This window comes from Onychostruthus taczanowskii, unplaced genomic scaffold, assembly GCF_017590055.1.
Source record: "Onychostruthus taczanowskii isolate IOZ18803 unplaced genomic scaffold, ASM1759005v1 scaffold100, whole genome shotgun sequence".
NCBI classification, from domain to species: Eukaryota; Metazoa; Chordata; class Aves; order Passeriformes; family Passeridae; genus Onychostruthus; species Onychostruthus taczanowskii.
This window is the reverse complement of record NW_024496527.1, coordinates 1,790,243-1,817,595: the sequence shown is the minus strand read 5'-3', so window position 1 is coordinate 1,817,595 and position 27,353 is coordinate 1,790,243. Positions and strand designations below refer to the sequence as shown.

At 50.4% G+C, this 27,353-nt stretch overlaps 2 protein-coding genes across 4 annotated transcripts in view; one reads left to right on the top strand and one right to left on the bottom strand.

The window, feature by feature from the left end:
- Positions 1-27,353, top strand: part of FANCM (FA complementation group M) — a 62,156-nt gene that overhangs the window by 8,846 nt on the left and 25,957 nt on the right. Inside the window, exons 5-11 of one of the 3 annotated variants that reach the window (XM_041410531.1) lie at positions 16,443-16,574; positions 17,432-17,564; positions 18,251-18,379; positions 18,819-18,920; positions 20,290-20,474; positions 21,921-22,127; positions 26,698-26,932. In XM_041410531.1, the coding sequence (XP_041266465.1) occupies positions 16,443-16,574; positions 17,432-17,564; positions 18,251-18,379; positions 18,819-18,920; positions 20,290-20,474; positions 21,921-22,127; positions 26,698-26,932 (1,123 nt within the window). Of the gene's footprint in view, positions 1-16,442; positions 16,575-17,431; positions 17,565-18,250; positions 18,380-18,818; positions 18,921-20,286; positions 20,475-21,920; positions 22,128-26,697; positions 26,933-27,353 lie in introns of all 3 variants that reach the window. The other 2 variants (XM_041410526.1, XM_041410539.1) reach the window with 2 other exon arrangements.
- On the bottom strand, positions 513-8,774 carry LOC121339087 (heme-binding protein 2-like). The gene is made up of 5 exons (XM_041410600.1): positions 8,554-8,774; positions 5,099-5,190; positions 3,913-4,054; positions 1,677-1,860; positions 513-723 (listed from the first exon to the last, which is right to left on the bottom strand). Exons 1-5 carry the CDS (start codon positions 8,759-8,761, stop codon positions 552-554), a joined length of 798 nt encoding a protein of 265 aa, XP_041266534.1. The 5' UTR covers positions 8,762-8,774; the 3' UTR covers positions 513-551.

The following is a 27,353-nucleotide window of genomic DNA, read 5'->3' as shown; positions in this document are numbered from 1 at the left end:
TCTTTGTGCAGCACCAGAGCAGGCCAGGGCTCCAGGATGTCCCCATCCCAAGCCACAGGCAGGCCAGGGATGTGTAAGGGAAGAGGTCTCTGCCTCCCTTACCTGGTCAATAAAATAGAAAAGGTGAACTAACTCTTAAAGTGCTAAAACCCTCCGTTAAATCTGTGTGAAAGCTGTCAGAGTTGCTGCAGGGATCTGTGGCTGGGGAGCTGAGCTGGGCTGGCTGTTCCTAACCCAGCCCAGAGCCCCAGTGCTGACCTGTGAGGGGGGACACCTGGGCTGCCCGGGGTCACCTGCGAGAGGGACGAGGCTCCCTGGGGCAGCAGGAGGAGGAGGAGGCACCCTGGGGCAGCAGGAGGAGGAGGAGGAGGCTCCATGGAACAGCAGGAGGAGGAGGCGGCTCCATGGGGCATCAGGAGGCTCTGTGGGGAGCAGGAGGAGCAGGAGGCTCCATGGGGCAGCAGGAGGAGGAGGAGGCTCCATGGGGAAGCAGGAGGGTCCGTGGGGCAGCAGCAGGGGCTCAGGAGGCTCCGTGGGGCAGCAGCAGGCGCTCAGGGCCGCTGCAGGAACCAGATCTCGTTGTGGCGGTTGGCGGCCGCCGGGTTGGTGTAGCCGGCGATGATGAACGTGTCCCGCAGGCACAGCTCGGGGCTCTCCAGGATGGCTGCCAGCAGGCTGATCTCTCTCATGATGGAGTCTTCGTTGGTGATCCCTCGGAAGCTCCTGCAGCGGTCAGTGCAGATCAGCTGGGGCTGCTGCCACAGCTGCCTGACGCTGGTGGGGGTGGCTCTGCGCCCCGGGGACAGTGACACGACAAGAGGGGACGGCCCTAAGCTGCACATGGAGAGGTTTAGGCTGGACACGAGGAAAAAGCTCCTCACAGAAGGAGTGACTGGGCATTGCAGAGGGCTGCCCAGGGAGGTGGTGGAGTCAGCAGCCCTGGAGGTGTTCAAGAAAAGCCTGGATGTGGCACTCGGTGCCGTGGTCTGGGTGACAAGGTGGTGTTAGGTCATAGGTTGGACTCAATGATCTCAAAGGTCTTTTCCAAGCTAGTTCCTTCTGTGATTCATTTTAAACCCACTGTTCTTCCAGAGCCCAGAAATGCCTTCTGGATGACTTGGTTGTGTTTCACCAGTGGAACTGACTGTGATTAACCCCTAACCATTTATTCTTAAAGTTTTCTGTGCTGTGTCAGACACTTTGTTCCCAACAACACAGAATAGTCTGAGGGTGTTGTATCATACATTTAGAGATGCATCATTTTACTAAGTAATTGATATAAATATAGAATAACCTGACCTGAAAGGGACCCACAGGGAAAGGGAAAGGAACCCGCAGGTTACAAATTTATAACAGGGAAAGGTTTTGGGCATGTCCCAGACCCCCAACAATCCCACCCTGAGCATTCCTGGCAGTGCTGGCCAAACCCCCCTGGAGCTCTGGCAGCCTCGGGGCCGTGCCCATTCCCTGGGGAGCCTGGGCAATGCCCAAAACCTTTCCCTGTTATAAATTTGTAACCTTTATTTCCTGACCATGCCATTTATAAAACAGCCAGCTTTTACAACTCCTGAAAATTAAATGTTACCATTTGCAAGGTCTAAAAATCCTGACGCACCCAGATTGAGAGCTGGGCGTTTTCCCTGTGTTTAGCAGAGGGGAGTGAAAGCATTTCTCACCTGCTGTAGACAATGGTGGCAGGCCACTCCTCGATGACGATGTCAGAGTCGAAGGGGTGCGGGGGCTCGTCCTGCAGCACCTCGGGCAGGTAATAGGCCACTGTCACCGCCTGTGTCATCGCCGACTGCGCCTCGTTGGTGTGCACGATGGTCACGATGGGCACGGTGATGCCCAGGTACAGCCCTGCCCGACACGGAGAGCGTTCGGGAGACACGGGAGGAGCTCTGCACGCTGAGTCTGGGCTGGAGTGTTTACATGGGCACCGGGGGCTTGGAGAAGGGATTGCACTGGGATGGTTTGGGCACTGCAGGGTGTGCCCTGCCCGACACGGGAGGAGCTCTGCACGCTGAGTCTGGGCTGGAGTGTTTACATGGGCACCGGGGGGTTGGAGAAGGGATTGCACTGGGATGGTTTGGGCACTGCAGGGTGTGCCCTGCCCGACACGGGACAAGCTCTGCACGCCGAGCCTGCGGGCTGAGTCTGGGCTGGAGTGTTTACATGGGCACCGGGGGGTTGGAGAAGGGATTGCACTGGGTTTGGGCACTGCAGGGTGTGCTCTGCCCGACACGGGAGAGCGTTCAGGAGACACGGGAGGAGCTCTGCACGCCGAGCCTGCCTGCTGAGTCTGGGCTGGAGTGTTTACATGGGCACCGGGGGGTTGGAGAAGGGATTGCACTGGGTTTGGGCACTGCAGGGTGTGCCCTGCCCAACACGGGAGAGTGTTCAGGAGACCCGGGAGGAGCTCTGCACGCCGAGCCTGCCTGCTGAGTCTGGGCTGGAGTGTTTAAATGAGCACCAGGGGGGTTGGAGAAGGGATTGCGCTGGGTTTGGGCACTGCAGGGTGTGCCCTGCACACCGAGCCTGCCTGCTGAGTCTGGGCTGGAGTGTTAACATGAGCACCGGGGGTTAAGTGGAGGGATTGCACTGGGATGGTTTGGGCACTGCAGGGTGTGCTCCAAGCTGGGAGTAGCAGTGAGTGCCCAGCGCAGCTGGGGCTGCTCCTGGATCCCTGGAAATGCCCCAGAACAGTTGGAACGCTGGGGCTTGGAGCAGCCTGGGACAGGGGGAGGTGTCCCTGCCATGGCAGGGGTGGAACAGGAAGATCTTTAAGGTCCCTTCCCACCCAAACCATCTGTGACTCCATGATTTCCCTGTTCTTTGTAGTTTGTGTGTGTGTGCAAATGTTTGTGTCCAAAACACAGCATTTGGTGAGCTCTCCCCTCTTCATGGAGGGCAGGGAGTTTGCCTGAGGTCTTTTCCCCCTCCTTAAAGGGTTGTGTTTTTCATCAAACTGACCTTGTGTCGTGGTTTAAATATTTGGGCACAAAACTGCAGGCAAGAGAAGGGGCTGCTCTGTGAATTCATTGAGGGTTTGCTGTTGTTAAAAAAGTTGCAGTATTTTTTTTTTTGCACTGTTGTGTGTTTGGACTGCAGGAGGCAGAGGGAACTTCCCTTCTGTACAGTTTGATAACAACCCTGCAGTTCTGGAGCTAAAATTACTTTTAAACCACATTAAAGTGTTAAAAGAATGGGGAAGGTACCTGGGGAAGGAAAAGCTTTTGTCAACAATGTTTGTATTTTCTTGGAAAGATACTTAAGGGCTGAGTCAATTACAGCACAGAGCACTGAGCATGGCAAAACTTGATAGTAGCTGGAGGATGAAAAATAGGAGAACTGATGTCTGGAAGTGAAAAGCAGATTAAATTGGATTGCACACCAGATGCACATTTTACAGGCAGGAACAAGCTCTCAAGGACATGGTGGATTTGCCATTATTTTGACCTAAAACTGGATTATCTTTCTGGAAAACATGCTTCCACCACAAATTTGCCGTGTCCACTGGGACAGGGACAATTTAATATCTTGAACTAAAGGGAAGGAGGCAGAAAGCTCTGCTCCCTTTTGGTGTCACACTCTGCCAGGTGATTTCAGTGCTGCTGTGAAAATGAAACCCTGCAAATCCTGTAGCAGATGCCAGATTTACAGCAGAGAGCTTGGAGCAGCCTGGGACAGTGGGAGGTGTCCCTGCCATGGCAGGAGTGGCACGGGGTGGGGTTCAAGTCCTTCCAGCCCAAACCATTCCAGGATTTCTATGATTTTTCTGGGAAGGCTGCATCGTAAAAACCATCTCTATAGGGTGTGTATTTGGGAAAAGCTGTTCACAGCATCTCCCTAATTAGCTGTGAGGGCAGAAATACCATTTTGTAAGTGCTGAGGGGTTGAGGTGTCCATTACCTGAGGAGTTCTGCTCGCAGATGTACCTCATGAGCTTCATGAAGCCAAGGCAGATGCTCTGCTCGTACTGCTTCTCTTTCATTTTGATGCAAGCCCACTTGGCTTTCCCATACTGCCTTTTCTCATAGAGCAGATCTCCCAGCTGCAAACACACAGGGAGGAATTGGGGATTGTAATTTAATCAACTAAAAACATCAGCCAAGCAAATAGATACAAGTTGAGCACAAGAACTGCATCTTGTCAGCTCTCAGTGACATGATGTTGAAAGAAACATGAATTTTAATCCTTCTTTTCCTATAAACCAAGGAATAAACTGCTGAGTTTGGATCAAAACTGACTTCAGCAGATTTTTAGGTAGTTCTCCTTTAAAATAAGGATCTGTCATCTTTTGGACTGGTGCTGTTAAACATTTAATTCCAATTAACACTGAATAACCTTATTTTTCAGCTGCAGTTGTTACAGTAATACTGTAACATTAAAAAATGCTTTCAGCATAAACGGTCAGGAGTCCCAAATTTCATTTAAACACACTTGAGTGTGTTTAAATTGAACACACTCAAATTATGGTATTTGTAAGTGTGAATTATTTAAATCTGTTTAAAAGAAATGTGGCCAAAAAGTCCTCATAGATGGTCAGTAAAGGTTGTCATGGTTTTTGATTTAAAGTTAGACATTTGTTTGCACACTTCCTGAGCTGGAAGCAATTTGCTGTATATTAATTTCAGTCTTTTATTAGAGGATAAGATGGCTTTATAAATTGCTGCTTTGTTTGATAATGATCCGTGATACAGAAGTACATTTTTGGTTTTAAATTCAGATATTCATCTCTTTCAAGTACTTTTTGCTAAGGTTTTATCAACATGACTGTAAAGGAAAAAAAAGTACCAATTTAAGTGAAGAAAACGGGCATTTTATTTCAAATGGCAAAGAGGGGTTTCTGTTAAATGAATTATGTCTCAAGGGCTGGAATTCCTGGCCACCTTCTGGCTTTCCTGATCATTTCTACTTCGCAGAAAAGGAAATGACACATGCACAGGGGGTGAGGTGTTCCAAATGGGAGGCAGTGCACAGTTAGTGCTTTGCACTGCACGTTCAGAATCCCAGAGAGCTGGAAGCCCTTTGCAAGGAGCCCCATTCCTGGAGGCAGGAGTGGCAGCCCTGGGAGCAGCTGGAGGGGCAGCAGTACCTTCTCCTTGCGCTGGATCAGGGTGAAGGGGATGCTCTGCCTCTCCTGGGGGTTGTTATTCCTGGTCAGCTGCTGGATGGGCTCTGCCATGTCTGCAACAGAACCACAGTTCCCACGTGAGACTCCAGGCTGCAGAAACTGGAATGTGCTTCATCCCCTTGGGGTCTTTGTGCTGCTTTTGTTTGCTCTTCTCTGGGCAAGGAAAAAGCTTTTCCTAGGGGAGGTTACCTGGGTTCTGCCCCTGTGCTGTTAGGAATGGGTTTCCCTCTCCCATTCCCTACATTTCCTACCCAAGTGTCCATGGAAAGCTTTTGGCTGGGCCCCATTTCCTGACCCTGTGCAGGGGGCACTCCCAATTCCTCTTGTGTTTTCCTCTTCCTATTCCCAATTCCCAGCACCTCTTGTGCTGCTGGATTCAGGTGTACCCTCACAAAGGAAATTAGGGTGGCTGCTCTTGTTGGCAGGCTCAAGGAAATACTGCTGTGGGAATGAATTTCCAAAGGATGTTTCATTCTAAAGGTGCAGTTAGAACTGTGGCTGCCCTGACATCAATTCTAGCTGAAGGTCATGAATAAATTCTGCTCAGGAGGTGATCCCTGACAGACAGGCTTGGAAACTGTGGGTACAGGTCAGTCTCTAGGAATGGAACACTTCTCTTCCACAAGAGTTGGCCCCCTGCCTTCAGAGCTGAAGTGATGAAGGCATTTGTGTGCTTAGAGGATTAGAAATTTGATTTTACGTGCAGTGTTTGACGGTCTGGATGTGAATTCCTGCCCTGCTGCCCCACGGTGTGTGTTGGACATGCAGGAAAAGGAGGAGTCCCAGCTCCCAGAGCCCTTTTTGGGGAATTGGAGGTGCCTCAGGGTCTCAGTGGAAGAGGCAGGATAATGGGGGAAGAGAGTATTATCCATGTTTGAGAGGAGAGGAGAATTAAGATGCAGGAGAATTAACTTGGCCGAGGTCACTCAGTAAATCTGTAGCTGAGCTGGGAATCAAACCTCCATCTCCTGGCATCCAGTCCAGGGGTTTAGCCTTAAGACTATTTGGAATAGTAAAGATCCTTAAACAAAGGGGAGGGAAAAATAAAGGGGAAAAAAGCTATACTGTAGTTAAGTGTAAACATTTTTTCTTTGTGATGTATCACTGGGAAATATTTAAAATGTAACTAAATAACTGACATGTAAATGGATCTCTTTGGAGGCTGAGGGAAAAATAAAATAGAGTTCACCACTGAATTTTCCAAGAATTAGGAAAGCTTTCAGGACTCTAGGAAAGTTAACTCTATTTTTAGATTACTTTATCAGTTAGTGGGGCTGGGTTATGTTTTTTGCATTCTATACTAATGCAGAGGATAGGGATTACAACTGATTAAAGTCCTTTGGGCAGTTTTATCCTTCAGTTTATGAGTCTGTGCTTTGTGTTGTCCCAGTGTGGAGAGCTCCACCTGTGCAGGGCCAGGCAGGCAGCAGAGGGACAAGGACACTTGTGTTTTCTCCAGCCATGGTTTCAGTGATGCACAGGGGCCAGCCCCTGGCCCTGGGCATCCCTGAGGCTGTTGTGCTCCCTCCTGGAGCTCTGGCAGCCTTGGGGCCGTGCCCATTCCCTGGGGAGCTTTTCCAGTGCTGATTCCACCCTCTGGGGGAAGAACCTTTCCTAAAATCCACCCTAAACATTCCCTGGGTCCTCTCCCTGTCCCAGAGAGGCAGGGCCATGGGCTGCCCCTTGTCACAGATTCCTCCTTCTGGAAAATCCCCTCCTCTTTCAGCCCTGGACAGGACCTTGTATTACTCTAAAAACCTCTATCTTGATTTTAGGACCAGGTGCTGAGTGCCACAGAGCAAACCTGTAATACTGTGTAACTAAATAATGCTGTATAACTGTGTAACTAAACCTGGACACACGCTGCTTTTGACGTATTCCTTGGACTTTGTATCCCTCCTGATGGAATTTAGGAATTCCATGGAATGAGGTCCCCAGAACAGCAGGTAATTCTGGGGAAGGGCTCTGGTTTTCTGCTGCACTCAGGAGTGTTAAACAGAGACCCTCCGTGCCCTGGGGACCCCGGAGCTGTCAGATTCCAGCATTCCAGACACAAACCCGAGGCTGCTGGAGTGACTGCTGACACTCTGGGATGGCCCTGGGCATGCAGAGACCCCTCCAGGGGCAGGGAGAGCAAGGCAAGGCAGGGAGCTCTGCTCAGACCGATCTTACCCTTCCTTTAGCACCTTAATTGTCATTAGAGCTTTACAGAGTTAACATGAGGTGTGGCTGGGAAAGGATGGACTCAATTTGCTGTGTTGGAATATAGAAAGAGCTTTTAAAGAACAGTAATTTAATACTGGCAGTGTCCAGTGCAGCCTGGACAAGGTTTGGCTCTCCCCACCTCGGGGAAGGCGAGTTCCCTGCACAGCAGAGATGCTGCACATCTCTGCTCCTGTGGCCAGGACAGGGCAGAGTTAAATCTGACCGAGCTGAGCCTGTGGTGCCCCTCTGCTGCTTGTTAGGAGTTCTCTGACTCATCAGTCTTTCAGATTCTCCAGCCTCTCTTAAAATTGAAAACAACCGATTCTGACTAAGATGAGCCTGGGTTCCTCGCTGTTGAAAGCAAATCAATCAATCCTTTACTTGTTTACTCTGTGCCGTTTTTAAGCACAGCCCTCTTTCCTTAAAGAACTATATATAGGGGCATAAGGGATCCTTTTAGGAAGAATGCTTTTGCAAGTAGCCAGTTTAATATTTAATTAGCTCTGAAAACTCGCACTGATTGTTTTTAGTGTGAATGGGTCACTGAATTAGCTCTGAAAACTCCCACTGGTTGTTTGCAGCGTGAATAGATCACTGAATTAGGTCTGAGAACGAACTCGGGCAGAGATTGTTTTCAGTGCGAATAGATCACTGAATTAGCTCTGAGAACTCGGGCAGTGATTGTTTTCCGTGCCAATAGATCACTGAATTAGCTCTGAGAACTCGGGCAGAGATTGTTTTCAGTGCCAATAGATCACTGAATTAGGTCTGAGAACTCGGGCAGTGATTGTTTTCAGTGTGAATAGATCACTGAATTAGCTCTGAGAACTCGGGCAGAGATTGTTTTCAGTGCGAATAGATCACTGAATTAGCTCTGAAAACTCCCACTGGTTGTTTTCAGTGCCAATAGATCACTGAATTAGCTCTGAGAATTCGCACAGAGATTGTTTTCAGTGCCAATAGATCACTGAATTAGCTCTGAGAACTCGGGCAGAGATTGTTTTCCGTGCCAATAGATCACCCCGGCGCTGCTGCAGCCGCTTCCCAGCGTTATGGAAAGCTTTGCATCGCCCCGGGAGCAGCCTTAGCCGCTCCAGAGCCAGGCTCCGCTGGCTCAGCCTCACGCAGTCTTTGCCGGGCGTTCGTGGCCGTGTCCCGCAGCCCGTGCCCGGGGCCGTCCCGCCCGTCCCGGTCCCGCCCGCCGGCCTTACCTCGGGGCACGTCCACCTGGTGCCCCCGGCCCACGCTCTGCCAGTAGCTCAGCAGCCGCTCCTGCTCCTCGTCGTCCATGCGCTCGGCCGCCTCCTCCTCCAGGCTGCTGCCGTGGCTGTGGTACGCCGAGTCGGGGCTCTCCTCGGCCAGCCCGTCCAGCTCCTCCAGCGTGATCGCGGCCGGGCCGCCGGGCCCCGCGCCCCCCATGCGGCACCCGCCCGTCTCCATCCCCGCGCCGCGCCGCGCCGCCGCCGCCGCCTTATCTAGGGACCGGCACCGGGGCGGGGGCACCGCGGGCACCGCCTCCGCCCGCCCGGCGCCGGGAGGGCGCCCGGGGATGGATGGATGGATGGATGGAGCCGGGGATGGGGCACCGCCTCCGCCCGCCCGGCGCCGGGAGGGCGCCCGGGGATGGATGGATGGATGGATGGAGCCGGGGATGGGGCACCGCCTCCGCCCGCCCGGCGCCGGGAGGGCGCCCGGGGATGGATGGATGGATGGATGGAGCCGGGGATGGGGCACCGCCTCCGCCCGCCCGGCGCCGGGAGGGTGCCCGGGCATGCCGGGGTGGATGGAGAGAACCGGGGATAGAGGGATGGGGCACTGCCTCCGCCCGCCCAGTGCTGGGGGGGCACCCGGGCATGCAGGAACGGATGGAGAGAACCGGGGATGGGGCACCGCCCGCCCGGCGCCGGGAGGGCGCCCGGGGATGGATGGGTGGATGGAGAGAACCGGGGATGGGGCACCGCTGGATCCCGCCCAGCGCCGGGAGGGCGCCCGGGGATGGATGGATGGATGGATGGATGGATGGATGGATGGATGGAGCCGGGGATGGGGCACCGCCTCCGCCTGCCAGCACCGGGAGGGCGCCCGGGCATGCAGGGATGGATGGATGGATGGATGGATGGAGCTGGGGATGGAACCAGGGATGGGGGACCGCGGGCACCACCTCTGCCCGTTCAGCGCCGGACAGGGCACCGAGGGATGGATGGATGGAGCCGGGGATGGAGGGATGGTGACCCAGGCAGGGATGGGTAGAGCCGGGGATGGAGGGATGGATGGAGCCATGGAGGGATGGATGGAGCCATGGAGGGTTGGTGACCCGGGCAGGGATGGATGGAGCTGGGGACAGATGGCTCCAGGGATGGGTAGAGCTGGGGATGGAGGGATCCAGGATGGATAGAGCCAGAGATGGAGGGATCCAGGATGGATGCCTGCTCCTGGTGCCTTCACCCCGTGCTGCAGGGACTGAGCAGAACACAACTTAGACAAGTTTGTGTTCTGGCTGTTTTCCCACTCATTCCCTCTCTCCCGGCTGTTCTCTTTGCTGTGTTTTCCCCACTGCTCTTCATGTCCTGTTAGTCATTCTTTATTGTGATTTTATTTTGCTGTTTTCAAACCACACTTTAAAGACAGATCTTTCTTTTTATTTAGGAGATCTCTGAGGTCTTGCCAAAATACTAGGAGTGCAAAAACTCTGGGATGTTTTGTCACTGAGGTCCAGCTTTGGAAGTTTTCAGCTGTGTAATTTTGCAGTTGCTGAGACAAGCCTTTGAATGAGGGAGATGAGCAGCCCCGTTATGGGGTGGATATGGCAATTCAAGCAGGATCTGGATTTGAATCAGGAGTCTGTGTGGACTCTGTTGTCTTTTATTCCAAATTTAACATGGGATGGCTGTTGTGGCCCTTTTTGTGCAGGCAGGAAAGGGAATCTCGGGGCATTTAGGGGTTTAGAATAATAAGAAAATAGTCCTTTCCTGTGCACTGTTGATGCTTCCAGGGAAAGCTGGAGCTTGGGGATGTGACTGTTGTGATGCTTAATCTGCCCCCTCCTTTTTCCCTTTTTCTGGGCAGTCCCTTTCTGCAGGCTCAGCTTTGGCTCCCCAGCCCCAGGGGCTGAGCTGGCTGTGAAAATGAACCCTGAATTGCCTCAGAAGCTGAGATGTGCCCCTCCTGATGTGCTCCTGGCAGGGCAGCCCCAATCCTGCTGTCCCTTGGAAGCGCTCCTTGGGAAATTCATAACCAGAGGCGCAGCTGGGAATGTCCTGAGAGGGTTTTTGGGGTACAGTGGCTGCAGGGAGTGAAGCACAGGTCACTGAGGGGGTTTGGGCTCTGGCTGCAGACAGTGAGTCAGCACCAGAGGCTCTGGAATTCACTGGGAAGGCAAATCCTGGAGCAAGGCTGGAGCTGGTGCTTGTTCAAGTGTCTGGGTGGGTGCTGATCCCATTTCACGGGCAGCTGCCCCAGAGCAGCACCACGGGCTCCCTCACTGCAGGGAATCCTCTGGCAGTGGCCACATTTCCCTCTCAGACCTGGCTGAACCCTCAGCCCCTGAGGGGAGGCACAGTGGGGACCCATCCCTGCCCCACTAAATCCCACATCACGCACTCCAGTGCTGGAGTGAGGAATTTTCCACTGAATTTTGGCTGCTGGGTTGTCAGTACCAAGGGAGGGCATCCTGGCTCTTGGAGATTTCTTCCAGGAACTGGCATTCCTGTTTGAGGCAACGTGTGGATGGTCTTTTTCTGCCCATCCTGCATAAATAATTCATGGAAAACAGTCCCAACTCTTTTGCTTACACATTAATTATGAGAATTAATAGTTGCTTAAATGAAATTGTTTGTAAGCATTAAGCATCTTTGCTGGAGATGAGAGAAAAGACAAAGAAAAACCAACCAGCAGAAGAAGAGTTTAAAATCACAGCTAAATTTCTCTATATGTGCCAAATGCCACAGAATATTGACTGTGAGAAAGAGGCTGGGAGGAGTTTAAAATCCTGTTTTAAAAATCCATCTGTGCAAATTTCTCTGTGTATTTATCTTTGATTCCTGATGAGCTTGGTAATGAATGCATTTGATAGAGAAGTGAATATGTGATGGACTGTGTCTGGATGGATAACAGAGGAACTCGTTGTTACTGCAGGTGAAAAAAGCTGATTTTTTTGTTGTATTTGTTGTGGGTTTTCCCCCAAACTTGCTAATTTTGTGAATTACTGCTGGCTAATAAACAGCCACTCTTTGAGAAAACACAGTTTAGGTAATGCTGTGTTCTCTGTGCATTCCTGACAGGTTCTATCTCTGAATATAACAGAAAAACTGATATTCAGCCTTAAAAATTTCAGATCCAAACCATACCTGGTGGATGCTCCTTTCTGTCTGACAGTCACTTACTGAGTGGCAGGTTGATGTAGAAAAGCCACTTCTAACGTTTCTCAATAAAAAGTAAAATTGTTCTTGGTGAAATTAGTTGAAAAGTGAAAACTGGAGGTCTTGTCTTATAACCTTTAGGAAATGAAAAATGCTGTAACAGGAGAAAACTCAGCTGTTAGAAAAAGACAAAGTATTGGATTTTTTGGCTTCCAGGGAAGAACAGTGAATTTTCAGTGTGTCTCATGTCCTGGAAGATTGGCAAGGGTGTGAATGAGTTAATACAGACTTAAACAGAACTTTGGTGCCAAGATCATTACTGGGCTGAGCAGTATTGGGTTTGCAGAGTGACAAGATCAGCTAAAATCCACCCTACCCTGCAGTGTCCCTGCTGCTCTCCTTCCTTTATTGGCCAGGGGAGAAAATGTCAGGAAGAAATTGCACAAAATGCACTTTTCTGCCTGGTTCAGAGTTTGTTTGTCTCAACTCTGAAGTTTTAGAAGAGAATAACTAAAACTCAGTGCCAGTCAGAGCTCCAGAGCCTCCCCAGCTGGCAGACACTAAATGTGGTTTTCTCCTGGAAGTTATTTTGGGAATATTGACACGGACATTCCTCAAGGTATCACACTGGGGGAACCCAAACCTTCCTGGTCTCAGTGCTGGAACAGAGCAGGGAATGCTCTGGATCATCCTCTGATCCAGAGGCTCTGGCTGCGTTCACACTCCCTGCAGGATCTCTGCCCTGGCACAGCCTGGCCTCAGCCCTGCCGTGGATCCAGGGCTGAGACCCCTGCTGAGCCCCCTCTGCGGCAGGGCCTGGGGGGCACAGCCTCCTCTTGCCCTGCTCTGCCTTCCTTTGCTCTCCTCCTGACAATGAGAGCACCTGGAGCAGCTCAGGGTCCGTGAGCGCCCGGCCAGCACGGGTCTGGATTTGTCCTGGAGCTGTCGCTTGTTCCCTGCTCCTGCTTTGGGGGATCCCCTTAGGACAGAGCAGGGGGTTGGGCTGTGGTGGGCACTTCTTGGGCTCGTTTCCTTCACACCAGCTCAGCCCCAGCACGTTGGGAAGGGATCCCTGGATAGCCAAGGCCAGGTTGGACACTGGGGCTGGAGCAGCCTGGCACAGTGGGAGGTGTCCCTGCCATGGCAGGGCTGGCACTGGGTGGGATTTAATGTCCCTTCCAACCCAAATTCTCTGTTGAGCACTGACAGTGCTGGAGCCAAGGGATTTGGAGGAAGGTGCAGCTCTCTTTCAGCCCAGTGTGGCTCTGTAAAACCCAGTGTAAAACCCCTCCCAGGGGAGGCTGGGAGCACTTGGGGGGCTCCTGTGGAGGGGATGCACCTTTGGAGTCCCTGTTTGTGGAGGTCCTGTCTGCTTGGCAGCAGGTTTCTGCCACCTCTCCTTCTCCCCTGGGAAAGAAAAGCCACTCCAACAGTTATTTCTGGGTGTTTTTCTTTGGTGAAGAACCCCTGCAAATCCGCACTAAAGTAATTAGGTCAGGGCGTTAGTTCAGAGCCTTTGTTTTTTATTGTGCCAACAGAAAGCAGATTAGGAGCAGTTTTCAGTGAGGTGTAGCTGGCACAGAAGAGCTCTTTGCCCTGTACACAAGTCCTCAGCTCCTGTCAGAGCTCCAGTAACAGGTTCTAAGCTCATCATGGCTCCCAGAACTCGTTGTGGTTTACTGTGGGAGATGCCTCGGAACAGAGGAAGGCTTTGTGCTCTTGGCAGGTTCAGTGCAGGGTGGGATAACTCTGCCAGTTGTCTTTTATCTGCTGGCTGTAAATCTGTCAGCTCTGAGCTCCAGTCACCGAGCTGCAGAAACCCACGAGCGCTCCTGAGCAATTAACTGGAATTAATTCTATGCCTGTGTTTGGGTAACGCGACACTGAAGTGTTTTGGAAAGGCTGAGGGGACCTTTCCAGAAGTATTATCTTTTTAATTAAAAATGAAGGTATGGAGGGTAGATAAACGTAATCAGGAGCAGTGCCTGCTGCTGAGGCTCTCCTAAGTAGGTTGTGTTTACTGTTCCCTGGCAGTTGTGAAGCTCCAGGTGACTGCATCCTGCTGCCTTTCATAACAGCACCGGGGCTGTTTTGCAGAAGGTGATTAAATCAGACAGGGGTGTACACTGAGCAAACAGGGAAAATATCATTTTCTTATGTGTTAGAAATTAGGTCAAAGGATGAAACAGAAAAGTACAGGTAATGGAAATTGCTTTTTAGAAAAAAACGCTCTGCAGCAAGTATTGGAAATAATAAACCAGTGCTGAAATATCAGATTTAGTGGCCATTACTTTTTAATGAAAATATTAATTTCTTTTCAAGAGGAACATTTGTGAAAAGCCTGAATCTGTTTCTACTGCTTGAGATGTAGTTTAAGCTTCATCTTCAGCATTTCAAGTGTGCTCATGTCCAACTGTTTGGGGTTTGATGGGAGCTAATGAGCTATTCCAGTGGAATCCTTTCAAATAGAAAGCACTGAGTTCTTCCCCCACGGTCAGCATTTTGGTTTATTTGGTAAATGCCTTTTCCTGTAAGCTGGCACAGACATCTCTGTCTGTCCTTTTAAAGGGACTCATCAGCTACAGCCTGGATTGAAGAACAACAGAACAGTAACAAACTCTCTGATAAAACACCAAGTTCTGAATTTTAAACCCTTACAACTAAACTGCATTTTTAATTTTGTTCTCACTAATATGAGAAATGAACTCTTTGTGCATTCAGCCTTCCCAGTGGCTTGGTGAATGGTTTTGGCTGTATTTTAAGAAAACAACATTTGATTTCTTCATTTATTTCCCCCCTTTCCTCCAGAAATTCCTGGCACTACTGCAGCCTCCAGCTGATGTTTGCTTGTTGGTGGTGTTAGAGGTGTTAGTGGTTTATTTGGCTTAATTAATCCATGAGCCTTAATTGGAAGGAATGCCTGGGGATGGAGTGTCCTGCCTTGCTTTCCCTGGGAGCTGTGTGGGCCATGACCCAGCTCCCCTGGGGATAAAGGAGACCTGGAAAGACTTGGGAAGGCCTTGGAGTGTCCCAGGTGACACCTTTGGGTGCCCCAGGGGACACAGAGCGGGCAGGGAGGGGCTGCCCCAGGCCTGGCTCCCCTCCCATGGCCCAGGGTAAAGTCAGGGAATGGTTTGGCTTGGAAGGGAATTAAATCCCATCCAGTGCCACGGCAGGGACACCTCCCACTGTGCCAGGGTGTCCCAGTGTCCAGCCTGGGGCTGGCACTGGGATTTAAGGTCCCTTCCAGCCTAAACCATTCTGTGATTCTGTTTTCATTTTAATGCTACACAGGTTCTGCACACAGAATAAGAAGGGAAAAGAAGACCTATAAATAAACAGTATCACAAACTAGTTTTTAGACTAAACTATAGGAATAATCAAAGCAAGCAGACAGAAGTTAAACTGAGCTGCCCCTCCACTGCCAGGGCATCAGCAGCATGTGCTTGTAAAGGATATTTGTGCATCCTAGCAGCATCTGGGAACCCAGCACAGGAGCAGTGCCTGGAGTACCTAGTGGAGTGTTGCTACTCAGGATGAACACAGACTGAGTTCTACACGTGGCTTTCTGTACCTGTCAGGACATCTTCTCCCCACCAACTCCACTGCTGCGATCAGTGTTGGAAGCCTGACTTAGGCCTGGCTTTATTGGTTCAGTTGGATGTTTTTCAGGGGGCTGAAGGGACACTGAAGGGGTTAAGCAATTGTTACTCTACAGTTCTCTTAGGGCAGGGCAGCTGTGCTGCTGCTGCAGTGCCTGAGCACTTGGGAAACACGGTGTGCATGGAAGTAGCACTGGGAAACTGTCTGTCAGCTTGGGAGAAGCCTGTTCTTGTGCACTGGGTTTCTTGGGGCCCAACAGGTTGTAAACAGGGTTTGTGGGACAAATCTGATTACTGCAATTATGGCAGAGTTAGTGCTCAGGCCAAACTAAGTCTGTGGAAAAATTCTGACCACCTAAGGCTGGGAAGCAAAGGGGAAAAACAGGATTAAGGTGCATTAGTGCAGGTTATTGTCCTTGCTGCAGCGAGGTGGAAAGCAGGTACATGTGATGTTGGAAAACAAGGTGAGTTTTGGGGTGGGTTCTGCAGGAAACGGGACACGCTGCTGTGCCTGTGCCCGTTCCTCTCTGCTCCTGTCTCCCAGCTCCCATCCCCTCCACACAGATCCTGGACATGCTGGCCAGTCCTTCACCCAGTTTGGTGAATCAAATTCAGAGGTGAATCCAAGGGCTCCTGGGGTCAAAGTGCCATTGGAGTGTGAGCAGTGAGAGGGGGGCTGCAGCCCCTGTTCCATAGCTGGGGGTCCCTCCCATTCCTCTCCTCTCTGCTGGCTCAGCCCTTGCTCCATTCCCCATCCCAGGGGGATTTTCCCCTCCTCGGCTCCTGGGTGGATCCAGGGTTATCCTGGGAAGGGACCCCCAAGGATCATGGAGTCCAACTCCTGACCCTGCACAGGACACCCCAACAATCCCATCCTGTGCCTCAGAGCCTTGTCCAAGTGCTCTGGCAGGAATTTGGGGAATTAACCTAAAACCATCCTGATTGTGGAGAACCTTCCACTGAGGCAGAGCTCCTGGTACAGTAACACAGCACTCAGAATTCAGCACAGCTCACTCTGAAAATTCCTGTGTCTCAAATAAAACCAGTGAGCTGCTCATGTTCTGCTGTGTAGGATCTATAAAAATAAAATCATTTCAAAGGGCTCACCCCCCCTTCACCTGTGCTGGGTTTTGGTTGCAGGTGCTGGAAGCATTTGCTGGGCGCCTGATTAAGGTGGGAGTTTTATCCAGGAGGGATATTCCCAGCCTGACCAAATACCAGATCATCCTGGCAAGGGACCAGTACAGGAAGAACCCCTCTGCACAATATGCAGTAAGTTCTTTGTTTATTTCATGCTATTAGAGTAGTGAATAAATAGGAATAATCCATTGTTACAATATTTCCGGAGACATTTGAAGTAGATTTCTGTTTTTAGCTGTGGAATAAAATAGAATCACAGCACGGTTTGGGATGGAAGGGATCTTTAAGATCATTTATGAAATCTATTTATCTATTTTAAGATCATTTATGAAAAATATTCCTAATTGTTCCACGTTTCTGGATGCCAATATAGAAGAGTTAAGGAAAAGATCAAGTACTCCATTTAAATGAAATTGCTTTGAGAACTTACATTGTAATCACTGACAGCCAAGTTTTCATTTTCCCCTCAAAGGAATATTCCTGCTCCTGTTTTTTGGTAAATCCTCACGGAATGGTCAAATTTTGTAAACTTAAAGAAAATTGCCTAAAAAAAGACTGTGTAGCTCAAAAAAAAGAGCAACGGGAAATCTCCTTCACTGTAAACAAGGAAATTTTCCTGACTTAATTCCATGGCCTGGGTGGATCTGCCAGAAATCCCTGGTTTTCCCAAATGCTGATGGTTCAGCTCTATTATCTCCCAAAATTAGCTTATCAACCCTGTCTGAGGGTTGATAAGCTAATTTTGGGAGATAATAGAGGTATTTTGGAGAGTATTTTGGAGCTGGAAGAGGATTGCCCTCACTGAGCATTGTGCAGTCTGTCCCCTGAGGGCTCTGATGGACAAACTGTTCATCAAACTCCAAGGTGGGCATCACTTTGGGGTTTGCTCTGCTCCTCAGGTGTCACTCTGGTTTTGGGCAGGAATTGCAGTGGGATTCCTGCTCCTCAGCCACTTCCTAACTCCATCAGAATCTGCTTTTCTCCCCCAGGGAATCCATCAAGGCGTCATTGAGGGAGACTTTGCCCTTTGTATCAGTCTGTACCACGGGTACGAGCTGCTGCTGCAGATGGGAATCCGCTCCTTATTCATCTACCTGTGGGGAATCATGGATGGATCCAAAGGTGAGATCTCCTCAGGAGCATCCTTCCTTTCAGCTCCACTCTTCTCCTTCCATTTGCCTCGCTGCATGCCTGGTTTGCCACAAAACACCTTAAAGAATGAGGGGCTGCAGATGGATTTGGTGTTTTGTTCCCCTTGTTCACAGAATCACAGAATGAGCAGGTTGGGAGAGACCTTCAGAATCATCGAGTCCAGCCCAGCCCCAAGAGCTCACCCCAGCCCTGGCCCCCAGTGCCACATCCAGGCTTGGTTAAACACACCAGGGATGGTGACTGCACCACCTCCCCGGGCAGCCATTCCAGAACTTTATCACCTTTCTGGGAAAAACCTTTTCCTGCTCTCCAGCCTGAATTTCCCTTGGCACAGCTGCAGGCTGTGTGCTCTGGTTGTGTCAGTGCCTGCAGACAGAGCCCAGCCCAGCTGAGCACAGGCACCTCTCAGAGCTGTACAGAGCCATGAGGGCACCCCTGAGCCTCCTTTTCTCCAGGGGAGCACCCCCAGCTCCCTCAGAGGTTCCTCTCAGGGTTGGTGTTCCCAGCCCCTCTCCAGCCTCGTTGCCCCTCTGGATGTGCTCAGTGTCCCAACATCCTTCCCAAGCTGAGGGGCCAGAGCTGGCACGGTGAGGTTTGCTGAAGGCAGAGTCTGGGAAAGCAAACGGAATCCTGAGCTGTTCCAACTCTCTCCAAAGGGTTGTCCCGCACCAAGAGCGAGCTGGGGCGCAACGAGGACTTCATGGAGCTCTACCAGCAGCTTCAGGACATGTTCTCAGACACTGCTGTGGCTCCTGAGAATGGAAGTGTTGGAAAGAGCACAACAGGTCAGGATTCCCCCCTCAGGGACAGAATATTCCTGTTTAAAAGTTGTGCTGCACTGGCTGCTGCTCTTTATTCCAGATTGAATTCCCAATGTTCTGTCTCTCCCTCCCTCTCACTCTTCCCTCACTGGTTTTAGCTACTTTCAATGAAGTTTTCTATGTTTGAAGTTTTTAATTTGCTCTAAAATGAAGGTTAAAATACAACTGTTTCACTCTAAGTCTTTTCCAGTATGACTCTAACAAAAGCAACAGTACTTTCTCAAAAACTGGGTTTGACAAATGTTCTTCTGTCAGTAGTTTATTGTTTTGTCCAATATCTAAATATCAATATCAAGATTTGGGTCTGACTCAGATAATTCCAGTGGGAGGGAATGAAGTTCACTGAACCTTCCTGCTTGTTGCAGGTTTATTTCTATCTTTCATTACTTTATTTCCTTTCCAGCATTAGAAAAGAAAAAGGAATTTGTCTATAGCCATCCAAAATTAAAGAAATTGGAGGAGATTGTAATAGAACACTTCAGATCCTGGAAACAGGGAGGTTCTGGTGAGTGCCAACAACTCAGAGGAAAACCTGGGAATGGAAACAAGGAATATCCCCCTGATTGATTTCCTCCTTTGTGCTGCTTTATTGCTTTGATTGTTTGTGCATCTTCCCCTCTGGAAAACTTCACCACAAGATTTCTGTAAGATAGAACTTCCTATAAATTCTCATTGTTAATTTGATATAAACTGCTCTAACAGCTGAGTAAAACAGGGATAGGGAGCTCATTCCTGGGGCTACCACCTTTCCTGCTGGTCCTGTCCTGGCAGCCCCCCTCAGGGCCCTGCTGCAGAGTTCCATGAACACATTTAAGGACTTTGAGCATAAAAGTTCTGATATCCAGCCTGAGGATAAGAATTAACAACTCTGAGGCATCAATTGGAAGTGCAGACCCTTCAGTTACATTCACCTGTCCCTCATTCTTTTTTCATCTTGATGAAGGCATCATTCAGATCTCTTTGGTTTTGGGATGTTTCAGCTTCTTGATTCCAGCCTTTGGAATGATTACATGAGTAATAATAACATTTGTTTTGCATCTTGTTCACTTTTTATCTTTCCTGTTTGGATCTTTCTGCTCTGTGAAGTTCTGATAATTTCTACCTGCCCATCCCTCTTTTTTTTGTTTGTATTTCTTTTTCTTTTTTGGATGCCCTGTTCTCAGCAAACCTTTGACATGACTGATCTTTTCTACTAGGCAACTTTGTTTCCCAGTTCTGCGTTTGTAACTTTAGGATATGTCCCAATGCATTTAATGCAATTCACTCCTTTTCTCCCCTTCCCATTCAGAGTTCTTTCTGTCCTCCCAACCTCCCTCCCTCCTTTTGCCTTCCCTTTAACAACCCTACATTTGAGGTGGAGAGGGAGGGAATGCATGCCCAAAGTCTTCAGCCATACCTGGGTCAGCACCAGCCCTTTCTGTTCCATTCATGATCCCTGGAAGTGTCCAAAGCCAGGCTGGACACTGGGGCTTGGAGCAGCCCCAGGTGTCCCTGCCATGGCAGGGGTGGGATGGGATTTGAGGTCCCTTTCCAACCCAAACCAGTCTGGGATTCTGGTTTTGCTGTCCTGAGAGTCCTGAGATGGAGACGACGGCATCGTGAACTTCATTCCAAAACACTTCCCGTCCAACCCCAGCTTTTCACAGTGGCTTTGGTAAGGCTGCCTCAGATAAAGACATTCTCAATTCTCCATGAGCATGAGAGCATGCTTTGATCCAAAGAGGAATTTCAAGGAGGTGGATCTTGGAGCATTTTCTGCCCATTTGCTCTTCCCATTAAGTGAGACGAGAGCTGTGAACGTGTAACTTGTGAGGGTCGCCCAGTCCTTTTTTACTGATCATCCTATTAAAACCTGACGTTTTCAAATCCAGCAGATGAAGACAAGAGCGAGGGCTCCCCTGGGGACACGAGGGTGATGATCTTCTCCTCGTTCCGGGACAGCGTGCAGGAGATCGCCGAGATGCTGGCGCGGCTCAGCCCGGCCGTGCGGGCCATGACCTTCGTGGGACACTCCTCGGGCAAGAGCACCAAGGGCTTCACCCAGAAGGAGCAGCTGGAGGTGAGGCAGGAGGAGGCTTGGACTAGGAATTAGTGATGAGGAGCAGTAATTGTGTAAAAAACTCCAGGAGTATGGGCTGTGTGGAAGTGGCTGAGCTGTGTCGCTGGTAAATCCCTGTGGAGTCCAGTGGTGTCCAGAGGATCCAAAATTATACTCACTGAACAAAATAAACCAATAATTTATATATGTATATTATATATAAATATAATTATTATAATTTATATATTTACATTATATTAACGACTGCTAAATTTAGAGGTCAAAAATCTGGGGAAATACGCGAATACGTGCTGTGGGAATTTTATTTTTCTTCTAGGTAGGAAAGATAAGATCTAGCATTAAATTCTGATCTAGCAAAGCTAAAAGATAGACAACCCCTAAAATATTTGCTAAGTTGGGAGGATCAGTTTACAAGTTTTATATGGTTGGAGACAGAATAAGGTGGGCTTTTTTCCCTTTATTTTAGAGTGAAAGAGTGACCATGCTGATGCTGGTCACACTGGGGTGTGGTGTTTGATCACAAGGTAGCAGCTGGAAAATTTAAAAAGAGCAGGAGAAAGCTGCTCCTCTGGGAATGCAGTGGGCAAAGGCTGCTGTGCTGTTCCAGGCTCAGATTGTATCCAGGTAGGAATGCTTGGCTCCTCCCCTGGGCGGAGCATCTCCCATGGGATGATGGAATTTGATCAGCCCTGCAGGGACACTCCCTGGCCATGGACAGCAGAGATCTCCTGGAGGGAGGATTGGCTGTGGGAGAGATAAAGAAAAAACTGCCCCATGGACAGAGAGAACTGCCCAGCTCTGACAGATCTTACAACCCTGGACAAGGATACAAATCACTTTTCCTGGCTGAGCTGCTCAGTCCTCTGGTTGATGCTTTGTTTGAGTAGATGGGGACGAGTGAAGAGACGTGAATCTTGACTCCATGTTTCAGAAGGCTGGTTTATTAGCTTAGGATATATATTATATTAAAATACTGTATTAAAACTATACTAAAAGAATAGAGAGAAAAGGATTCATCAGAAGGCTAGAATGGAATGGAATGGAATGGAATGGAATGGAATGGAATGGAATGGAATGGAATGGAATGGAATGACAACAAAGGCTCCGGAATCCCAGAGAGTCCGAGCCAGCTGACTGTGAGTGGCCATTAATTAGAAACAACCACCATGCCCCAATCCCAGCTGCACCTGCTGCATCCCACAGCAGCAGATAATTATTGTTTACATTTCTTTCCTGTGGCTCCTCAGGAGAAAAAATCCGAGCAAAGGACTTTTCATAAAACACCATAAATATGATTTTTCATGATGTTGTGATAAATAGGTGTGATTTGTGCTGATAAAATTGAAACAGTATTCTATTTAATTTTGTTTGGCCTTCTATTTGTGATTGGATAATTAGGCAAACATAACAACGTCATCCACAATCCCATTCCCGCTGTCCCCGCAGGTGGTGAGGCGTTTCCGGGAGGGCGGCTACAACACCCTGGTGTCCACCTGCGTGGGCGAGGAGGGGCTGGACATCGGCGAGGTGGATCTGATCGTGTGCTTCGACGCGCAGCGCAGCCCCGTGCGCCTGGTGCAGCGCATGGGCCGCACCGGCCGCCGGCGCCACGGCCGCATCGTCGTCATCCTGGCCCAGGGCCGCGAGGAGAGGGTGAGTGGGGCACGGCCGGGGGGTCAGGCACTGCAGTGTAGCACCCTGGGCTGTTCCTGGTGGGTGTAGCACCCTGGGGTGTTCATGGTGGGTGCTGCACCGCCTCACCCGCGGGTGCAGCACCCTGGGGTGTTCATGGCGGGTGCTGCACCGCCTCACCTGTGGGTGTAGCACCCTGGGGTGTTCATGGTGGGTGCTGGACCGCCTCACCCGCGGGTGTAGCACCCTGGGCTGTTCATGGTGGGTGCTGCACCCTGGGCTGTTCATGGTGGGTGCTGCACCCTGAGCTGTTCATGGTGGGTGCTGCACCCTGGGCTGTTCGTGGCGGGTGGTGCACCGCCTCACCCGCGGGTGTAGCACCTTGGGCTGTTCATGGTGGGTGTAGCACCCTGGGCTGTTCGTGGCGGGGGCTGCACTGCCTCACCTGTGGGGGTAGCACCCTGGGGTGTTCATGGTGGGTGCTGCACCCTGGGCTGTTCATGGAGGGTGCTGTTGCCTGTTTCCCAATAAGGTGCTGCACCGCCTCACCCGTGGGTGTAGCACCCTGGGCTGTTCATGATGGGTGCTGTTGCCTGTTTCCCAATAAACGTCTCCTGTGGAAAAGGCGCTTGGGTAAGTGTGGGGGTGCCAGTCGTGGGTTTCTCTGGGTCTGCTTGAAGGCACTTGAGGCAGTAGCTCATGTTCAGGCTCAGGTGTTTGTTATTTCTTATCAGTAAAGCAGTCTCGCTGCTGTGAGTTCTGCACCTTTTCATCAGAAGGCACAAAATGGCCAACAATCTCTTGTTCCGAGGTCTTGTAAGACTAAACTATCCAATTAAGAACAGACACCTGGATTATTTTCCCTTTTAACTCGATAACTGATCCCAAAGAGCCCCAGTGTGGACTTTTCTGCCCAGTTCCAAAATGCCACCCAAACCCATGAAGAAGAAGGAAGAAGAAGCATGAAGAAGAAACCCAGGATGACACCCTGTGCCCTCCATCTTGCTTCCATCCACAACATACTAAAACTCCCAAACCCTAAATTTCTCCCCAGGTGACGCACCTACAATGCTCTCTATAATCTATTTCACACTTTTGTGGATTCTGGTCTATCTTGAAGTCTAGGAAACTTTCTCCATGAATGAGGGTCAAAGTCAGAGCTCCCCTGGGGCCCAGGACACCCCAGAGCAGACAGAGAAATATTCCCAGTGCCCTGGGTTTCCTCAGGTAGGTGTTCAGGCAGAGCAGTCAATGCCACACACCCCACACTCACCACAGCTAGCTCAGCCAAGAGAGGCAGGAAGGTCTTTTGTAGGATAAATTCCAGCCAAGGTTTGTTCCAGCATGCCAAAGGGAAATCAGGGGTAGAAGACCTGGCCATGTGGTGTGCACAAGGTTAAGGATGGGAGGGCATGGGGTGGCACAAAGGGCAGGCAGAGGGCACTGCCCTACAGGGACACAGGGCCAGCCACCAGGGATTCCACAACCAGTGAGGGAACAGGGGAGGGAGAAACCACAAGAATTTGGGACATTTGGAGAAAGGAACTGGGATGGATCATGGTGTTGTGCAAGACTCCATGGGGAAATCCTTTCTGTCTGCCTAGGTGGGGAAAACTCTGTGGTGGGTCTTTCCATGGCAGTGCCCTGGGGATTTGCCTGAGGGGGAAGGATTCAGAGGATTCCACACTCAGGGAGCATCCTAGCCCAGACACCCAACAATCCCACCCTGGCCATCCCTGGCAGTGCTGTCCCAATGCTCCTGGAGCTCTGGCACCCTCAGGCTGTCCCCATTCCCTGGGGAGCCTGGGCAGTGCCAGCACTGTCTAGGGAAGAGCCTTTCCCTGATCTCCAGCCTGACCTGCCCTGGCACAGCTCCAGCCCTTTCCTGGGTCCTGTCCCTGTGCCAGGGAGCAGGGATTGGAGCTGTCCCTTGGGACAAAGCTGCAGCCCCCAGGGAGCCTCTGCTCAGCCTCTTCATTCACTGTCACAGGAATCTCCTGCACAGAACCCTGGAGAGGTTTGGGTTGGATGGGACCTCAAAGATCCTCCAGTTCTGCCCTCTGCCATGGCAGGGACACCTCCCACTGTCCCAGGGTGTCCCAGTGTCCAGCCTGGCCTTGGGCACTGCCAGGGATCCAGGGGCAGCCACAGCTGCTCTGGCAATTCCAGCCCAGCCAGCAATTCCCAGTTCCCAATCTCCCATCCACCCCTGCCCTCTGGCAGTGGGAGCCATTCCCTGTGTCCTGTCCCTCCATCCTTGTCCCCAGTCCCTCTCCAGCTCTCCTGGAGCCCCTCCAGGCCCTGCCAGGGGCTCTGAGCTCTCCCCGGAGCCTTCTCCTCTCCAGGGAACATTCCCAGCTCTCCCAGCCTGCCATGTCACCAAGTATTAACCTGTGATTCCAGGGCTTTCCAAGGGTGCAGAGGAAGGTGTGGGGTGGGGTGTGGAGCAGGGGGGACTCTGGCAGTGCTGGTGGTGACACTGCTTATCCAGGCTGCTGCTTGCGGGGCCGGTGACGCCACTGGCACCCAGAGCTGGCTTTAGCGGCCGCGCTCTTGCGTGTGAGGATGAGGAGATCGGCTTAGGTGCAAATCCACTTTGGCTGGGCTCCTGCAGCCCAGCGCTCAAGCAGAGCATCATTAATCATCTCTGAGAACAGACTGTCCCTTGGGACATCCGTGTCCCTCTGGAGATGTGCTGGGAGCTGCGGGGTCCCACCACAGCTGGGCCAGCTGCATCCCACAGCCCTGCAGGGCTTGGACTCACCTTTGGATTGGGATTGGACAGGGCAGGGTTTGGGCAGCACAGGCTGGGCACTCCCTGCTGCCATCACCACTGAAAGGAGGTACCAATGCATCCAAGATCTGTGTAAATCACTTTTAAACCTGAAACTTCAGATTCTTGGTATTATTTCTTTATTCCCGTCACTGCTGTAGCTCTGCTTGGGATTTGTGGATGGCAGGGATTTAGTTCTGAATGAGACTGCAAAGAATCCTCCCTGGGAGGAAAAAAGTTTCCCCTTTGAAGAGATGAGAGTTAAAAATGCTAAACCTGAGTGGAGCTTGTAAATGGATATTTTCTCGTGCTGCTTACAGAGGCTGGTTACTACTGAAAGCTCTGCTCTGTAATGGGATATAAAACAGTCCCTTAAGTTCCTTGGAGCTTCACTTAAGTAGCTGGTTTATTGTGTTGTCCAGATTTTCTCAGATGTCTTTGAAGCAGAACCTCCCCCCAGGTAGAACAGTCATTGTATACTTTTTTTGTTTTTGAGGTCAGGAAATAAGTTTAGTTGCAAATCAATATTGTCTTGGTGGGTTTGTTTGGTTTATTTTGAGCGTGTCTTTTGGGGTTGTTGTTGGGCTTTTTAAGTTTAGCAGAACTGCAAAGAGACTCAATGTGGAGGTTCTTCCCCATCACTTAATTTTGCTGCTAAATAATTAATGTCTCTATATTAATTTATGGAATTTGTTTTGGGTTTTTTTTTGTTGTTGTTTTTTTTCCCCTTTGTTTTAGTTTTGAGATTTGTTTTGTTTTGCTTGCTTTAGTTTTAGTTTTTAATCAAACCACTTGAGGTCAATCACAAAGCTTTAGAAGATGTTTTATTGGGAGAAAGGGGTCAGTGCAGGAATTTCTGTCAGCTCAGTGTTTATTCCGTGGCTCCCACGTGTTCCCAGGGCAGCCTCTCCACGTGGCAGCTCCCGTGAGCCCCAGGCTTGGGATGTCCTCTGGAGCTGCTGGGCTGGGGCTGGGGGTGTCCCCTGGAGCTGCTTAGCACAGGCAAGGGAAAAGCCACTGAAGTCACCACTCTGTCATGCTGCTAATTTGGTAACACCACGTTTGTCTGCCATAAGTACACTGGGGTTTGACTGTTCTAGGATTAAAAAGTTATTTTTTTGATGCCTGAGGGGTTTATCAGAGCTGGCTGTGAGCCTCTTCCAGTTTTATTCAGGGACTTTTTTAAAATTTAATTTATTTTATTTATTTTTGCTCCCTGAAGTCCTCTCTGTCAGGTGGCAGCTGCCCCCCTGGGACACTCAGGGTCTCACAGGGGCTTGGGGAGGAGCAGAGCACAAAACCTCCTTGGGGGAGGCACTTCCAGAGGGAGGCCCCAGTTTCTCTCCTCACATTCCCCAGCTTTGCCATGGTTTCTCCGTTGCACAATAAAATGGAGTGTAATTAAAAGGACTCAGAGCACTCATGACATCAACAAATCATCTTAGGCCTCTTTTTTTTTTTTTTTTTCTTGAGCTCCTTTCCCTGTTTCTGGTGTAATCTAATTTACATCATCCCTGTATCAGTGACAGCTTGTAACTTCCCCCAGGCAAGGGCTGTGCTCCTTTCTCACTCTCCAGTGCTGTGCCTGCTTCTGGTCCATTAAAAAACCCTGACAGCTTGTAACTTCCCCCAGGCAAGGGCTGTGCTCCTTTCTCACTCTCCAGTGCTTCTGGTCCATTAAAAAACCTCAAACCAAACAACACCTGGCTGGAAATAATGAGAAACCCCACAGACACTGAGGTGTTCTTTTACTTTTGATCAAATGCTGTGAAAAAAACCAATCAGCAGATAAATTAATCTGTTCACCTTCTCTTTCAGACCTACAACCAAAGCCAGTGTAACAGAAGGAGCATCCACAAAGCCATTTCAGGGAACAAAACCCTTCATTTCTACCAGCACAGCCCACGGATGGTTCCGGAAGGCATCAATCCCAAAGTGCACAAAATGTTTATCACTGCTGAAAAACGGGAGCAGAGCTCCTCGAGGCTGCTTTCCAAAGAGAGGAGATGCAGCTCCCTGCAGCACAAATCTGCTCTCTCTGCCTGTGTCACTGGTAAGAGGATTATGGTGTTTCCAGCACCTCCAGCCCTCCCTCCCGGGGCTCTCGGGGTCACTCTGGCAGCTCAGACACTGCCCAGGGCTTCTCCCGGGCATCCTCACAGCTCTGCCCTTGCATATCCACATCCTGAGTCAGCCTTGGCTCATCCTCCTCCATGGAGTCACTCTCTGAAAGTCACTCCAGCTGCACACAGAGGAGGCAGATGTTCTTCCCAAAATTCCACAGTCCCAGACTGGATTGGGTTGTGGGGACTTTAAAGTTCCCGTGGGCAGGGACCCCTTTCCCTATCCCAGGCTGCTCCAACTCTGTCCAAGCTTGGACACTCCCAGGGATGGGGCAGCCACAGCTGCTCTGGACATTGTGGCTTTGTAAATTACAACGAAACAGAAATGTTTGAAAACCAAAGGATTTTGCT

What these genes read in the sequence shown, in the direction of transcription:
- LOC121339087 (XM_041410600.1), bottom strand. Translation starts at nt 8,761, where the DNA reads ATGGGGGGCGCGGGGCCCGGCGGCCCGGCCGCGATCACGCTGGAGGAG. An exon ending in CTGCGAGCAGAACTCCTCAG is followed by an intron (nt 1,861 to 3,912) that starts GTAATGGACACC and finishes CGTGTCGGGCAG; the next exon opens with GGCTGTACCTGGGCATCACC. An exon ending in GCCACCATTGTCTACAGCAG is followed by an intron (nt 724 to 1,676) that starts GTGAGAAATGCT and finishes TGACCGCTGCAG; the next exon opens with GAGCTTCCGAGGGATCACCA.